The sequence below is a fragment of the Neopelma chrysocephalum genome, unplaced genomic scaffold (assembly GCF_003984885.1).
Source record: "Neopelma chrysocephalum unplaced genomic scaffold, ASM398488v2 Primary Assembly neopelma1_191, whole genome shotgun sequence".
Classification (NCBI taxonomy): Eukaryota; Metazoa; Chordata; class Aves; order Passeriformes; family Pipridae; genus Neopelma; species Neopelma chrysocephalum.
In genome coordinates, this window is record NW_020897853.1 from 332,736 (window position 1) to 349,792 (window position 17,057).

General features: G+C 39.6%; 1 protein-coding gene across 2 annotated transcripts in view; it reads right to left on the reverse strand.

Annotated features, from left to right (window-relative positions):
- Positions 1 to 17,057, reverse strand: part of ARID4A (AT-rich interaction domain 4A) — a 47,145-nt gene that overhangs the window by 15,974 nt on the left and 14,114 nt on the right. For both annotated transcript variants that reach the window (XM_027702679.1, XM_027702678.1), the window contains exons 6-12: positions 15,252 to 15,331; positions 15,047 to 15,141; positions 14,354 to 14,486; positions 12,751 to 12,830; positions 11,045 to 11,121; positions 9,825 to 9,991; positions 774 to 846 (exon numbers count right to left, since the gene is read on the reverse strand). In XM_027702679.1, the coding sequence (XP_027558480.1) occupies positions 774 to 846; positions 9,825 to 9,991; positions 11,045 to 11,121; positions 12,751 to 12,830; positions 14,354 to 14,486; positions 15,047 to 15,141; positions 15,252 to 15,331 (705 nt within the window). The remainder of the gene's footprint in view (positions 1 to 773; positions 847 to 9,824; positions 9,992 to 11,044; positions 11,122 to 12,750; positions 12,831 to 14,353; positions 14,487 to 15,046; positions 15,142 to 15,251; positions 15,332 to 17,057) is intronic.

The following is a 17,057-nucleotide window of genomic DNA, read 5'->3' on the forward strand; positions in this document are numbered from 1 at the left end:
ATGGCAGTAAATGCATTTGTAATTTACCTCCACCAAGGCTACTGCAGGATAAACACACACAGTATTTGAATTGAAATGGTGACTTCATGAGTAAAATTAATAAAATGAAAACAGTCTAAACCACAAAACTTTTCAGGTTTGAATATACTTTAGAAAAAAAGGGGGGAGGTATGAGAGGAGCTAAGGAACAGAAAAACCTTCCATTTTAGTGTCAGTCTCATCACAACTGCAAATGCAAATGTCTTATGCAACAGCAGCTCTCCCAAGTCAGCAGGTACATCCTGCTCTCTCACAGGCACTGTTGAGATCTGTCTTATGCCAAGACTTCAACTATTCTAATTTATTAAATCTCCCTTAATTCTGCAAAGACAGACATTTAAAATCACACTGTTTTCTTGTTCTAGCTACAGAATAAAGCAGAGTCATTCCAGTTGCCTGTTCAGGTATCACTGCAACATCTCTGCATGATCAGGGCAGCTCTGCAAGGAGACCTGACCATGGCACATCTCCCACTCTCTCCTGGTTGGATTTCACCAGCCATGAAGAGGCTCCTCAGGTTCCAGCCTGAGATTACCAGCAGCAGAATTCCCAGCCAGGCTGTCACGACAAGGAAGCAACCAAGAGCTTATTTAATAGGGAGTGCTGACATAAAAAAGGCTCTGTGAAAGCAAAACAAAACCAAAACACCTCAGGGAGGATTTGAGTTTCCTTTGAGTGCTGTGCCATTAAAAAAGTGGACTAGAGATAAGAAAAGAGAGAAAATTCAGTGTTACCTCTGTCTTCCATAAACTTGTAAAGCTGTTGGAGGAAGTTGTCCCTCTCTTCAGGATCGAGCTCTTCCTCAGGCTGTGAAAACAAACGCAGTCAGAAATGAAAACAGCAAACGTGCAAAGTAACCATTTATTTGTGCAAAAGCCTAAGAGCAAGAACTAAACCCAAACCACTTTCCATCTGGCTCTGCACCCACGGAATGGTGAAATATGCAGAAAACAAAATTTACTGAGGAGACTGAAGCGGTACCTCAGGAGGAGAAAAAGGAAATGCAGGTCAGGGAAGGCATCAGTCCATGACAGAAGGAATGTGTGAGCCTCACAACGAAAACACCAACACACTTCACATACTTCTCTCACACAGAAGAGGTCTGTTATTTACAAGGCTGAAACAATTCCCAGGAACTCAAAGGGAGTTTTGGGTTGGGTTCTTTGCTTGTTTGGGGCTTTTTTGCTTAACTCATCTTTCTAGCCCAATTTTAGCTCAGGCTGCAGAACAATCCTTTCTCCAATCATTCCTGGCTTTGATGCTCCAGACAGTATTTGGTTTGTAATTAAGCTGCAATGCTTGATTTCAGCTCATATTTGGAAACACTTTTAGAGTCATTTCTATAATTTATTATTATAAATTCCTTAGTTTTATCCTTACAACTTAAAGCCTCAAAGAGATAAACACTTACAAGCTTGATGGGAACCCATAAATGAAATTAAGCTTTTCTTTTATTCAAGTGAAAATCATTAAAATAAAGGCAATTTATTGGTGGGTGGGAGGGGCAGGGAGGGGAAATAACATCTACGTATCTTCATGTAATTTTGAGCTTCTAGCAGAGACCAGAAAAAAAAAAAAGTAATAAACCCTTTTCCCTGCAATGCTTTCTGGATGGCACTTTCTTCCTGCCAGCCTGGCAGTTTGCACAAGCAGGACTGCAGCTGCCTCAGAGGAAAGACGTACAGTACGTGTCAAAAAACCTTATCATTCCATTATTAAAAATAACAGGCAAGTGACAAGCAGTTCCAGAAGGAAACCAGAAGAGCAATTTACATTTCAGTTGTCTCTGCATTCTGTAAACTTTAAGCTTCAAGGCAGGAAAGCAGGCAGGGAAATGGGAATGTATGCGCTGCTGGCTTGCTAAGCAGAAAGCAATCTGCCCAGCATCAGAATGAATCCAGCCCTGCCTGGTTCACTGAATCCTTCTAAGCCCAACAGGGCTCACCTACAATCAGGCAGAGGCAGTATCTGTGTCTTACTTTCCTATTTTTATTTGGGAAATAACTGGAGGAAATTAAATGTGTAATCACAACATTGTACAGCATCAGTTACCACTTGCTCAAGGCACATTACAGGGATTATATAAGGAAAAGCAGTTATCTATAGAATTAGTATGTTCTTCCAGGTTATCAAGTGAAGTATTGCTATAGAAACCACAGCTCTTTTCTCTCCATCTAAACTGCAAACCCACTCCAAGATCGAGAAATTTCTACCATCTCCTGTGATGTTTACTGGTTAAAGGCAATATGGCTCAAACTGTGCAAACTAAATACATGCAAATAACAGTAAATCTTCAGAAATACTTCTGAATAGTTGAATTAAAGCCATTTCTTTCATGTGGGCACAGTTCCAAACCAGAACTCCAGGTCAGAGCAGCAGAAATGTAGGTTAGAAATAGCACCCTTGCAGTCAGAATTTAACCATTTCACTGAGATGAAGGATTTTCACCCGAAGAAAAGCAAAAGGGAAAGATCAAAAGCTTTCCCATAGGGTGGGGACATAAAACCTGGCTGCAATATTCATCCACCTGTGTAAGACCCCCCCAAATCCTGCACCTGTTTCTCCCTGTTGTTGGTGTGTGAGCCCCTTGGCCAAGGAAGCCTGAACTGTGCTGGTATCAACACCAGAACAGACACCAAATCCTCCTCAGAAGCCACTTGAATAAGACCTGAATAACTGTCACCACCATCAGCTATTTTTTTGCTGCTGGCCAAAATGAGAAAGACCAACCCCTCATGGATATGTTTATTGCAATCCATTTGGATATATGGATTTTTATGAGAGGTCATTTTTTTAACAGGGTTATCTGTTTGCAACTGGGCATAATGAATTCCCAGAAGCGTCTACTGTTTTGAGTTATTTAAATACATCAACCATCAGCAACCTCAAATCTGCACCCCAAGTCAAGGAAACACCTGAGAAATGTTGGTGCCACATCCTGTGATCACCATCAGTGAGGGACTGGAGAGCTAAAATTCCCAGCACAGATTTCCAGCAGGAACCAGGGTGACTCTGCTACCCTCCAAAACTCACTGTTCCTACCCAGACATTTATGCCCATTTTAGACTGGCCATAAGTAAGTTCACAGTGACAACTGTTCAAAATCAGTTTAAGAGAGTTCTGTCTCTCCATTTCATTTCTTTCCCATACAGATGTTGCAAAAAAGGGGAGACTGGAGCCAAAGGTAAGTCCAAATGAGATGCAAAACAACACAAAAATTTTAAGTGGCAGGAGCTCAAAACTGAGACCTTTCTGCTGTTCATCCAATAACCACAACTAAATGCAACATGAGAAAATCTTTTTAACTACAAGATGAGAGGTTGAATTTCATTTAAATAAAAACAAATAAAAATATCCAAGATGCCTTTTTTCTAATTGGAAGGTTGAAATTTTATGGGTTTGAGATGTTTTCCCTCCTTTCTGATTAGCAGGTCACATCAGTTACAGAATTCTGGAAGCAGGAAAACAATAAAATCAACCATGATCACACATTATATCTATAAAGGACATACTCCTTTCCCAACTCCATTCCTTATTGCCTTCCAAGCAACACTAACAGTGTTCACGTATTTTCTAAAATTATTTTGAGAGTAACAACCAGCAAATAACACAACATAAACCACACAGAAACATGTAGAAAACTTGTAACTGGCTTTGCTTCATTTCGTTTCCAGCCACTTAATTCACCCTGAGCTTTGCCTCTGTCCTTGGCATGATTCTAACCAAGAATGTGGCTCTGTTACCCTGACTCATCATTTACTCTCCAGAAGGATGTTAAAACCTTCTGTGGGTGCCAACCTTCAGAGCTGAGTGGGAGCACAAAGGATGAAAGAGTTTCTTCTACAAAAGGAAGAATGAATCTCTACCTACGAGCACGTTCACCATAAACTCAGTCAATACGAGGTGAGGCTACCAGGGACTGATCTGCCTTTTATGTTACAAATAGACTGACAAGACCATAAACTCCTCAGTGGAATAAATGGAAGTTAAGAGGAAGAACAGTGCATACAGGATTTGGAGTTCAGAGCAGTATATGATCAAGACAATCTGCCAGAATTAATGTAATTTTGTTGTTTCAAAGTACTTCGATGCGTTTTCATCGCTGGCACATTTGCTTTCTGACGCCAAGTTTGAACACCAATTAAGGAAATGAAAAGAATTAAACTGATTGCAACAAGTTAACAGCTTTACACCATGTGGAGACGAGAGTGGTCTTAAAAATGTTAATTTCTACCAACAAGAAGTAGGAATTCAACCATCCTCAGCAATGACTCACTCCGAGCTGCGCCTCAGCCTTCAGCTCTCCTGCTCCTCTTTGAGGGACATTCTGAGAATGCCTGTGAGCAACAACGTCTTTGAGGAACATTTGGGCATGGGATGATGCAGGCTGTGCTTCCCGGCAGCCACAACTACAAAGGCACGGATGCGTGAGAAGGAGGATTAACTAATCAATGTTCAGCTATTTTTAAAGGCTATTCTGTGCATTACACGTCACAGCTGCTTTGGGGGTTTTATAGACGTAAATCATAGAATCACAGATTGGTTTGGGTTGGAAAGGACCTTAAAGACCATCTTGTACCACTCCCCTGCCACGGGCAGGGACATCTCCCACTATCCCAGGTTGCTCCAAGCCCTTGAACACTTCCAGGGATGAGGCAGCCACAGCTTCTCTGGGCAACCTGTGCCAGGGCCTCACCACCCTCACAGCCAAGAATTTCTTCCTAATATCTAATAAACCACTTCTTTCCTGACACCAAGCTTCATTAACTTAGAAATTACTGTTTTCCTGTATTTAACTTTTAAGAGTCAGCTTTTTAATGTTATTTTAAAATATAAACAGGTTGCAACAGACATGGATGATCTGGGTATCATTTTATGTGATCTCCCACAGTCACTCAGAGAAAAGCCTACATGGGAAACAACAACTATTTTGAAGCAAAATGTCAGTATTTTAATGGTTGACTATTGATTATTTGTAGGAATCTTGAGCCTCCTAAAATACATTATGGATTTCTGATCCTTCCTTTATGAGCTCAGCGCTAATAAAATATATGGTAATGACTTATCATGAGAACTGAAATCCTTGCAGAAAAGGAATATTGGAAAATGCCTCTGGCACCTTCCCTTTTCAACAATGTAAAGCAACTGTGACTGATGTTTCTTGATGCTGCTGTGATGCAAGAACCCTAAAAACATGAGATGAATGCCCCTATTAAACATGCCACACACACATCCTCCAGGTGACCCTCAAAACTAAGCCTTAAAGGAAATCCCCCAAAGCAAACGCCTGGAGGTGCAATAACTCTTCCCTCAAAGAGCTGTGGGGACCAGCTTGCTGGAGGATTTCTCTGAACAAATTCCTCACCTTTCCTTCTACCTTAAATGAATATATCTATTAAGAACTCATACTGAAAAGGTATTTCAAATAAGTGCAGGTTAAAATCTTCATTCTGCTGGAATCAGAGTGGCCCACAGGGAGATCGAGAGCCAAAAGCAAATGTTGCCTGCACGTTCCTCTGCAAAATGGGGAGTATTTGACTATTTGAACTTGAGAAACAAATAGGATGGTTCCAATGGATTCTACAGCTTCTCCTCCCACTACATTTACCTGTCTGGAATCCTTTGCTTCACTGCTCTACATTTAGATTATTCTTTCTTCTTCCCCAATAAAACAACTTAAATACAAACAAATACAGCAGTAGATATAATCTGTTTCTAATAAAAATCAGGTAATGATCAAAAAACTTTCTATTTCTATGTGGAGATACTGGAGTTAAGACTTTCTCTTTCCTTTTAGCTGCAGTGCATTCCTTGACTGCCAAATGTACCCTCCAAACACAGTTAATTCTCTTCTTCTGACATGCTGAAAACTGGGTGAGAACCAAAAGCAATATCCAGATTTTTATCAGGATTCAAACTAATTGAGTGATTCTTTTAATCTTCATTTGATACAGACTTTTTTCCTACAGTCCCTCGGATTTTTTTACTTTTTATGACACGAGTTATTAAAAACCCTTACATTTTAAAGAAAAATAATCCAGAGATTCACCATCTATTGCCAAAATTCCAGCAATTTGAACATGCTGAGCAACTCTGTGTAATGCAATCCCTGTTGAAGTCAATGACAAGCATTTTCCACACTGTCCTCCTTCCTAGTCAAGTCTGGACCACACAAGTCACTTCCCACTGATGAGGAGGAGGAGCATCTCACCAACACCATATTTGTTCCCACTCCTCAGCTTACAAAAGCCACCAAAGAACAGCTCTGGAGAGCCTGGAAACCTGGTTGTACCAATTCTACCACCTCTTTAAGATGTCATCAAAGGCAACACAATTAGAAAGACTCTGTCAAAACGAAGTTACAGATTTTTAACCCAGCTACTGGAAAAATGGTAGGATCTCTTATCACCAGCTACAGCAGATCTCTCTGCCCCGTTACCATTATAAAAGATCCTACTTCAGAAAAATAAGATCCTTTCCATTCCAGAATTAGACTCTTCTGACTGACTTTATCCTGTGATTATATATGAAGTAGGCCTGTGTCCTTTTGATTATTTAATGAAGGCCTATCAGGTTGGGCAGCAGCTGGATAGGCCCTGACAGCAAAGCTGCTCTGCAGTTTAGAACATGGGAGTGGGAAAAAAAAAAGGTATTTTTAAAAATCTCACTCCCATATAACCAACTGCTGCTCTAAAACAAAAAAGTCCACTGAGAATATTCTGGGAGAGGATGGACAGAAGCTATTTTTGACCTTGATTAATACAGGAGGAACTCTATGAAATGTAAAATTTTAGCACTTGAGATCTGTATTCAAATACAGGCAAGGAAAAAAGATCATTCACTTGTCGATTCTCTCTGCATTTCTGCCTTTCTAAGGGAAAAGAAAAAAGGAATGATGATAAATTCCCTAAATGCTGTCTAATTGCAATATCTAGCATGGCCCACTATTAAAATATGTATTCTCACAGCTGAATCAGGAATTGGATTTAATGGGCTGTCATGACAGTTCTACTCTGACATAATCTATAAAGATTCATATGTATCCTCTGCTACACAGCTTCTGTGAGATGAAGATGCTCACCTTATTTTTACAAGCCTAGTTGTCACCTGGAAATAATGGATTCCACAGCTTCTCCTATCAGCACATCCACCTGTCTCAAATCCTTTACTCCTCCACTTCACATTAACATCATTCTTTAAAAAATAACTGCAATTTCTTTTACAGGAATGTCTTTTTTTTGAATTTTTTTTTAAACCACCAAGCTTCCCCCTCCCCCTTCTTTGTTTGAAACACACAGCTTTTTATGCAATAGGCATGAAAAAATGATAATAAAAATGGATACTCGAAAACTGGTACAGGAATCCTTGATATTTAGTGACTGATACTCTGTAATTTAAGGAGTGTTAATACAGGCAAACCAATACAGACTGCAACAGTTCACACCCTGCAAAATGTGGCCTATTCAGTCTTTTTCACTGCAAACTGAAGAAAAAAACCCTGAGGATTTTACATTCTGCACACATTTATCTCAGATTTATCTAATCATAGCATTCTTCTCAGATAGACATTTACTCCATTTTCCCAAACACTGTTATGAAGGCATAAAATCCACACCTAAAAATAGATTCTTATTGTCTTTTTTTTTTTTTTACCTGGCTGCAAAGCTCCACCAGCCACTTCCCAGCTCAGAAACCCAAGTCAAACCCCCATCCTCAACCCCCCCCACGTTCACATTCCCAGATTAAAGCCCACAATCCTTACCTAGGAGCCGCATTCTTTCAAACGTAAAATGGTTTGACTTCCTCTCTATCTAACGCTCCCACTGCCCGCACATATTCCAGCCCGGCTTCCAGATATCTGCTCGCGCTCTCTCTCCCAGCGCGGCGCCCGCAGTTAACCGGCATTACTTACATTCTCTTCCATATAAAAAAAATAATTGTTAAATAGTAATAAGGACGCTAAAGCCCCGAGGCGCGAGATGAAAGGCAGGGGAAGGGCCAGCCCATCTCCGAGCCCCCGGCCAGCCCCGGTCCCGCGGCCGCTCCCCGCGCCTGCGCCGCCACCCGAGCGCGTTGCCCTGGGAACGCCGAGGCCGCCGCCAAGCGCCATCGGCCATTCCGTGTGGGAAGGGAAGGGAAGGGAAAGGAAAGGAAGGGGAAATCTGACCTCCCTCGCAACGCAAACCGCACTCCGGGTTTTGCTGCGTTTCCCGGTGTACCGTGAAAATCAGTGGGAAAATAAATAAGCGAATCTCAACACCCGCCCCCCCGCGCCCCCCCACTCCCGCTGCTAAATCCAACACCCGGGGTACAGCCAGGGAGCAGGGACAGGAGGGAATTCTTGAAATACAGTTTAGAAACTGGGTAACTTTATGGAAAAGGAGCCACTTAAAATATTCCAATGCAGAAAAACACTTTGTTGTTAATATCAGAATCACAGAATCACGCTCCATGATCTGGGGTGGAAAGGACTTCAAAGATATTCCAGTTCCACCCCCTGCCATGGGCAGGGTCAACTTCCACTAGACCAGATTGCTCCATGCCCTGTCCAACCTGGCCTTGAACACTTCCAGGGATGAGGCAGCCACAGCTTCTCTGGGCAACCTGTACTAGGGCCTCCCCACCCTCACAGCCAACAATTTCTTACCAGTATCTAACATAAATCTCCCTCTGTCACTTTGAAGCCATTCCCATTGTCCTGTCACTCAAGGTCCCTGTCCAAGGTCCCTCTCCAGCTCTCTTGGAGCCCTTTAGGCACTGGAAGGTGCTCTAGGGTCTAACTGGAGCCTTCTCCTCTCCAGGCTGAACAGCCCCAGCTCTCCCAGCCTGTCTCCAGAGCCGAGGGGCTCCAGACCTCACAGCAAATTCGTGGCCTTATCTGGACTGACTTCCAACAGATCCACATCTTTCCTGTGCTGAGGACCCCAGAGTAGGACACAGAGCTCTGGGTTCGGGTATCACCAGAGCAGTGTAAAGGGGAGAACCCCCTCCTTGGACCTGCTGCCCTCTCCCCTTGTGATGCAGCCCAGAACAGTTGGCTGGCTGGGCTCCAGCACACATTGCCAGGTCCAGCTTTTCACCCATGAGAACCCCCCTGCCCTTCTCCACACAGAGCTGCTCTCAGTGGCTTCTCCCAGTCTGTTCTCAGGTCCAGGACTGGACATGAGTTCAGAGATCACCCCAACAAGTTAAGACACAGTCCTTTCACACCATAGCCCGGGATTCTCCGATTCCCAGCCGAACACTTTCACAGTTCAGTCCTGCACTGCTCTGAAGCATCTCAGGCACCAAAGAGCTTCAGCAGGCCCTGTGCATCAGCTCATACTTTCAGTCAACCTACTGCTTTTGCTTCAATAGTTTGTCTTTTTTTTTAAAAATCAATCTACTATTTTCAGAAACAAGTTACTTTTTATATATAACCTACATATAAAGAAATATACAAAGAAAAGAAAGAAAAATAAAAAGTTACTTGTATTTAAGGTTGTATTACTACCACTAGGCTTAGTATAAATTTTTTGGGTTTGCCTTTCCTTTGGATCCAGAATCTTTCACTCTTCTCTGCCTTGAATTCTTAATTTCTGAGATTTGTCTCCGATTTCTCCACTGGATAACTGGAGGAACCTGCCACTGCTCACAAATCCCAGTAAATGCAACTGTAACAGGGAAAATGAACAGGACTGAAAAGACGTTGAAGTCTGACAGTGAAGTGTTGGAAAGTGCAGGATTTTCAGACAGGCACGTTACTAAATTATCTCTGAAGAATGACTGAAATTGCCCAGACTCACCGCTACTTCTTCAGTTTTCTCTTCTCTTTTTTCTTCCTCTTCATCGGTTTCTGCAGCAGCTCCATCTTCCTCATCACTGCTGGAGGACTCCAAGATTTCACTGATGTCCATTTTCCAGTTCCTAGGAACACCCTTGGTGCTGAGAAACGTAGTTGCCTCCTGTAGCCCTACAGAAGAAAGGGCCCTGGCTTTACCTCATCCACAGCATGCAGTCACAAAGCATTTTTAATTTCCTTTTCATCACATTCTTGTAAATCACAACCCTAACTGAAATGGCACCACGACTTACTTTGCTCTTTTCAAAATATCATCACGTCTTAGACTGCAAAAAAATGAAGAGCATTTCCCAAAGAGATGTGACATCAGTGCTTGGAACAGAGGAAAAACACACCAGTGAGGAAGGGAGTGATGGGACAGGCTGGAGTCACACTTGTACAATGGAAATACCTTGAATTCTTTTGCTCGAAGAGGTGCTCCAAGGGGGAAACAACAGAGCAAAACAAACTCAGATAACCCTAAAATTTGCCCCTCAGTCACAGAAAGAGACTTTGATAAAGGAATCAGAAGAATACCCAGAAGAGGGACACACTGCAATGAACCATTCAGTGCTGCTGGAGAAGAAAAGGCACCAGTTTTTAACAGCTGCTGATAGAAAATCCTCCAGACATTGGTCTCAACTCTCTTTTTTATTTTTTGAAACCATTAGTACCTTTGGTTCCAAAATATTCCCTCGTGGCAAGAAATGTCACAACCCAATTATGTTCTGCACAGGAAAAAAGTCCCTTTCTTCAATTTATCTCAAACCTGGCATCTGATCTTTTCTTTGGCTGTTCTAAAGCTCTTGTACTGTGAAACAGCTATTAAGGAGAAAGTAGAAATCATTATGAGTTACACTAATCAATCAAAACCACCTCAAGCTCTCATTTGCAGCATGTTAAAGCTTTACTTGTTAAGGAGCTGTTCCACACCTTTACTCAAACCAGAGGAACTGCTGTTGGTGAGGGGTTTTTTTTGTTGCTGGGTGGGGTTTCTTATTATAATTTTTAATAAATACATTTTAAATATTTCTCTTTAACAAATTTCATATCCAAAGTTTCTCTAATTTATCCCATTTAAAATTATTCACAAAATATCCAAGAGCAACTATCAGAAATAAGAGGTCGTCACTTATCTATAAATGTTAAAAGTACTATTGTATGAAATTATTTCTTTTAATTTACCTTTCTTAGGAGAGGACTCAGATTTTGGTAAGTTTTGAAGATCTAATTCTTTGATGTCTTTTCTTGCTATTGAGTAACTGTAAAAGAATAAGGTTTTGTTATTATTTTTAAAGCACAGAAAAGCAAGCATTTGACTTAGAAAAACAGCAATTTCTAAAATTTTCAAGATTTAGCATCCACCTGCAGGGTCCTTTCTAACAGCTAAATGCATAACACGCTTGTTATTGTAGTGGAATACAAGAGCAAGTTATCCAGAATAAGTTTCCAATCCTTCTTTGAGATTCAGACATTAAAGTATCCTTAAATAATTAAGAAAAGTTTGTAAAGCTTCTTTATTTTCGACGCTTAACCTGCACAAACTTGCAAAGGTAAAACACAAAGGCAAAAATCGTTTTCTAAACTGAAAATATTCACAGGAATCAACAGCTGCTCTCCAAAGAGGAATCCAGCTAAGAGGGAAAGAACAGGTCCTCTATTTTCAAAATGCATTTCTAGGAACACAGAATAACAGTGAAGCCAATTCCCAGATCTGCACTGAAAAACAGTTGATTTTGATTTTTAAATTACACAGCACAACATATGGAAGTTGCTCTGTTCTAAGGTTAAACTGAATATATTTATTTTTCTTCTTTCATTATTTCACAAAATCTGGAGAAAAAACCTCAGGAATTAGAAGCTGCCATTTTCTGAAGTTAAAGCCATAATACCATGGGGAAAAAAAGTCAAACAGAGCAAGAGTAGATGTTTTACCAGCAGCATTCCACCTTCAGTAGATAAAAGAGCCAGGCTTATCTAGAAGGCTGATGGGAAGTGTCTACATTAAGAGGCCAAAATGAATTAAGTCTTCAGGCACTTGGAATACATTTCAGTAATCATGTACTCACAACCTACTCAAAATCGTGGCTCTTAAACAAAATCACAAATTGTTCACTTTGAAAGGAGAGAAAGAGGGTGGCAGCTGGCCTTTGGCAGGGAAGTTTTTAGTTACAATATGTTGAGACACATGCAATGCAAGTAACAATGAAAAGAAATAAAGGGAAACAGCTTTAAAAAAAAAGTCTTCATACTCTTATAAATATATTATTCCTTAACTAAGACACACATCTCTGTCTCTCCCTGTCCTTTTGGAGCAGAGGATGGACCAATAGGATCTTCCTTTCTTTTTGCTGCAGTCTTGTTCAGATTCTGTAAATATTTTAATTAACAAGTCTCTTTAAATTCTCTTCTTTATTGGATTAAGCCCTTCAAAGCTTTGCTGTTTCAACAGCAATGGACATCATGGCACTGGAGGTAATGAGTCCATCAGATATCCAAACTACTACAACAGACACCCATATAGATAGTAATTAAGACATTAATGAAAATAATTAAAATCAAAACTCACACTTCAAAGGACAGAAATGATCTAAAGAGTAAACACTCCTGGATGTTTTAGATTTTTTTTTCTTAAGTTGTTGGTATTTTTAAATGAAGCACCAAAAACTTTACTGATTCAAGGAATACTCATCATTCCACACAATGGAAAGAAGGGTGAGGAAGCACAGAAGGAGATGGCTGGAAACAGACTGTGAAGCCAAATGTGTCCATCCAACATTACAGAACATTGTACCCTTTCCATTGGGAAGAAATAATGTCTTCAGTAGCAATATGTAATTAGTCTCCCATTTTCTCCCATATATCTCTAATAAAAGTGAGCAATCACTTACAATTTGGAATCTGCAAAGGATCGAACTAAACACTGGTCCTTTTTCACGGTGACATCGTCGTTGCAGCTCGGTGACACCACCTGAAGGGTCAAACAAAACACTTTTTTATTGAAAAAAAAAAAAAGCTGATCTTCCAAGGAAAGAAAGACAGTGGGAAAACTGCTGTTTTCCTGTTCATTATAATTTCCAGTTCTGGGAAAACAAACCTACTCTAATTTATACTACTAAGGTCGATAGTAACAAATTTCAAGAAGTAATTTACCCCAAACTATTGACTTGATATGTACAAGCCAAAAAAGCTTAAAATTTCATTTGTAAACTCAAAACTTATCTACTGAGGTTCCATCATGGGATCCTGTTCATTCACTCTGCTTTTTAATTCTTGTTCACACAAAACCTGACTTAAGCATCTATTTAAAAAGTCACAAACCTACTTATTTTATACCAGTTTCTGATGTTTGGCATTTAAACTGAGACATAAGTTGGTTTTTTGGTTTGCTTGGGTTTGGGGTTTTTTTTGAGGTGTGGATAACATAAACTAGTGTGAAATCCAGCACATCCTTCCACAGAAGTATTATCTCTAAGTCTAAAAAAAGTCATAAAAATGTATTTGTATTACCAAAACCAGAACAAGTTTACATTTTGCTCTAGACCATATACAAACAGAAAATGTTACATGCAAATACATGGCCTCCAGTAACTTAATCCCCTAGTTAAGAACCATGTTAAATTAAAATCTGTCATTAATAAAAGGATATACAACAGTCAGAACATGTACAAAACCACATTTTATACACAGCTGGATAAGCCAGTGTCAACTATTCACCCCACATTACACCTCAATGTTCTCTCTAGAAGGGAAGACACCTGGAGTCACACAGGCAAACACAACCTTAAACTAAGTTAAAAGATTTTAACAACTGAGTTTGTTCCCTTAAGACTCAAAATAAAGGAGTACAGAGTTCAGTAAATAAAATCTGCAAGATTTAACAAACCAAATCTGTGTGTTTAATGCTCCAAAATACTTTTTTTTAAGCAAACACTCTAATGGATAACAGAGGATGTGTATTGAGCCTGTCTGACAATACAAAACAGTTTACTACAGAAAGCAACTTTTAACATGTATATGTGTTTCTGTGCATATGAACAATCTGCAGAGTGTCTACTTTTACAGCACAAGTCTACTTGGATTTATTTAATATGTATTTATTTCAGCAGTGGCAATGAACAGCTGTACTGACAGTGAAATAAAAAGAACCACCAACGTGTACTGCCAGAGTAACTGGCCACTGGTGCAAATGAAAGCATGAAAGAAAGGAGAATTCCACAAAACTGAAAGTCAAATGAAATCTAACTGCTCTTAAATTGCCTGGGAGTGCAAGTCCTAACACATCTCATTTTTAGAAGAAAAACATCATCCCATACTGATCATCTCACATGCAGTTTGAAAGACTTTAAAGCCATAAAACTGCAGCTTATACAAAAGTGTTAATCTTTGCTTTCCTACTCTCCACAGATACTGGAAAACATTTGTATTTTTAGCAAATATGGGAGCAGAGCTGAGCCTGACAACGTTCCCAGCTTTGCTGGAAAAGGAACTTACCAAAGCTGGATACCAGTCTGCCTTCTCTGAATTACAAGTCACACTCACAACCTTGCCAAGCAATTCATCGTTGAGGCGCCTTTTATCTTCATCCTCTTCTTCACTACTTTCTTCTTCCTTTTCATCTTCAGTGCTAAAATATCAAAATGTACAAGATTTTTAAAGTGTGTGTCTGAAGTCACTACTTGAGAGCAAAACCAGCTTACAAACAGATTTTTCTTCCTATTTTGCAAAGCTTCAAGGAAATAAAGAATTTTAAGAGCTGAAATTGCTTGAAATACACTTAAATATTAAGTGTTCTTAGTAAGAGGAATTTTGTAGAAATTCTTTCCAAGTATTAGTATTTTACAGCAGCATCATGCTGGAATTGGAGACTTGAATCAGGTTTTGACTGTGCACAGACATGAAACAAAGAGAAATGGTCTCTACTCCAGAAATTTAAAAGCACTTTTTTTCCACTTTGTGCAGTGTAAAGGTTAAAAATCCTCCATTTCTTATTAGATGAAAGAAGCAGAAATGTTCTTAAGAAAAAACCCTTCAATCTGATAATATTGCCAACATATGATCATGTCTGCAGTACTCAAGTCCATAAGGTGTGCACACAACTCATGTGCTGGAGCATTCAGAGCTCTGCAGCTGCAATGGTGCTGCTTCAGTGACAGCAAAGGACATTAAAGGAAAGGCAAAACTCACACAGGAAGAGAAGATCTTCTCCCTCTATTAGATTTCTTTCCAATAACTGGAGTTCCAAAGTGCTCTGGGTTGGTTAGTGGCAGTTGGTCAAGTGTCTACATGGAAAAAAAAGGGGGAAAAATTAGTTTGCAATATCTTTTTTTTAAAAAAAAAAAAAAAGTGAATTAACTACTTAATTTTTATTCCATGTCCATCACTGTCTTACCTCACTTTCTGCAAAGTGCCTTTCTCCCTTCAAGCATAATGAAGTTCGTCTCAAGGTCCTTTCATCTCCATCATCAAAAACTAGGAGGAAGCCAAGGAAACACATCAGCACAAGATGATCAGATCTCAGTCCCAACTCTGCTGTTTATCTCACAATCAAGAACATTCTCTAACACTGGACTTTCAGATCTCCATCTGCTCATTCTTTAGTTCACAAGCAAAATGAAGGTCAGTACTCAATATTCAGCCTAAGAATGGATTTTCACACAGAGTTTGAAGCCATTGAAAACAAGGGTTTTGGGTGCAATAGTCTAACTTGGACATTCTTCTTATCAAAACACTGCACATTTCAAACCACAGCCACTGGCTGCACACCAGTCACTATTATCTAACCATCTTTGGGGTTTGCCTGGGTTTGTTGGGATTTTTCTCACCCTATCCATTTATTTCTTACTTAGACTACTGTTTAATATTGTACCTTTTCATCCTCCCTCTTCCCACAAGCAATCCCACAGAAAGACAAAGGAATGAAAAGAAAAACAACTGTGGGATAGTTTTTGCTACACTATCAATATTGTCTTACAAACACACCAGGACACTGGAAATGTGAAACTCTAAGTCTGACAAAATCATAAGGAAAACTTAGCAGACATCCCATTAAATCTCATGTATAAGTGACAGGAAAGCTCCACTGATTTCCATCAATATACAGCAGAAGAATTTTGGCACATTTCCATTAACAAAACCCCCAAACAACAAAAATCTCTTGAGCCAGTATGAATATCAAATATAATATTTGTCAACTAACTACGACATTCACATTCTCACACTTTTAGATTAAAACCATAGACTGCAAAAATAACTTTATAAATAGGTATGAATATAAAATTAATTAAGCTTGATAAGATAAGCTTTAAGGTCCTGAATCTTCAGAGTAGATACTGCTGGGATATGTTCCACTATTGAATTAGTTTAATGGCCTCTGTTGTAACACTTATACACACAAAGCAGCTCACTCTTCCCCCTCCAAAAATCTCAAACTACTAAACTTCCACAAATAATCATTTTAGGGGACAAATGGCTGGTGATTGGCAACAGGTAACTTTATTGAAAAAAAGTAAACAGAACCTGATACTTGACCGTAAATAAATAGAAAGAACCAGGCTGGTTTATCTCCAATTTTGGAAGTTCTACCCATTTATTTCAAACTAGTACAGCAGAGGGATGAATCAAGCAAACCATTCATAAACCAGATGATATACACCAGTTTTTCATCCATAAAGGATAAAATGTTATAAATACTGAGGGTTGAGTAAAATACCCTCAGCAAAGTACACTGAAATTAAGACACATAAGGAAATTATGACAATTAAGAGCTGTGTGAGATATTTTTCTTTCCTCTACTATAAAATGCTAATTAACCTAAGAAATCACATAATTAGATATTCCTGATCAATAACAGGCAATGATAGATTGCAAAAGCTGTAACTGCAATTGCAGAAGTGTCAACTTCATAAATTTATATTTCATTTCCATGGACAAAACATGGAAGAAAAAATAATTTATGCTGAAAAAATAAGTTTTCCTAATCATTCCTCAGACCAGAGACACTGAAGTGTGAGTATCCTTTCAGAGCCTGGCAGTCAGGCTTTCAGTCCTATTCCCAGTTTCCTACCTGAATTCAGACAAGTCTATCCCATGCCTTTTCCTGTTACTTCTCTCAGTTTTTTTCCAGCTGAAGGTACAGAACTGGTCTGTTCTAACAAAAACTGCTTGTCCCTTGCCATACAGGGCAAAAGTGCTGGGC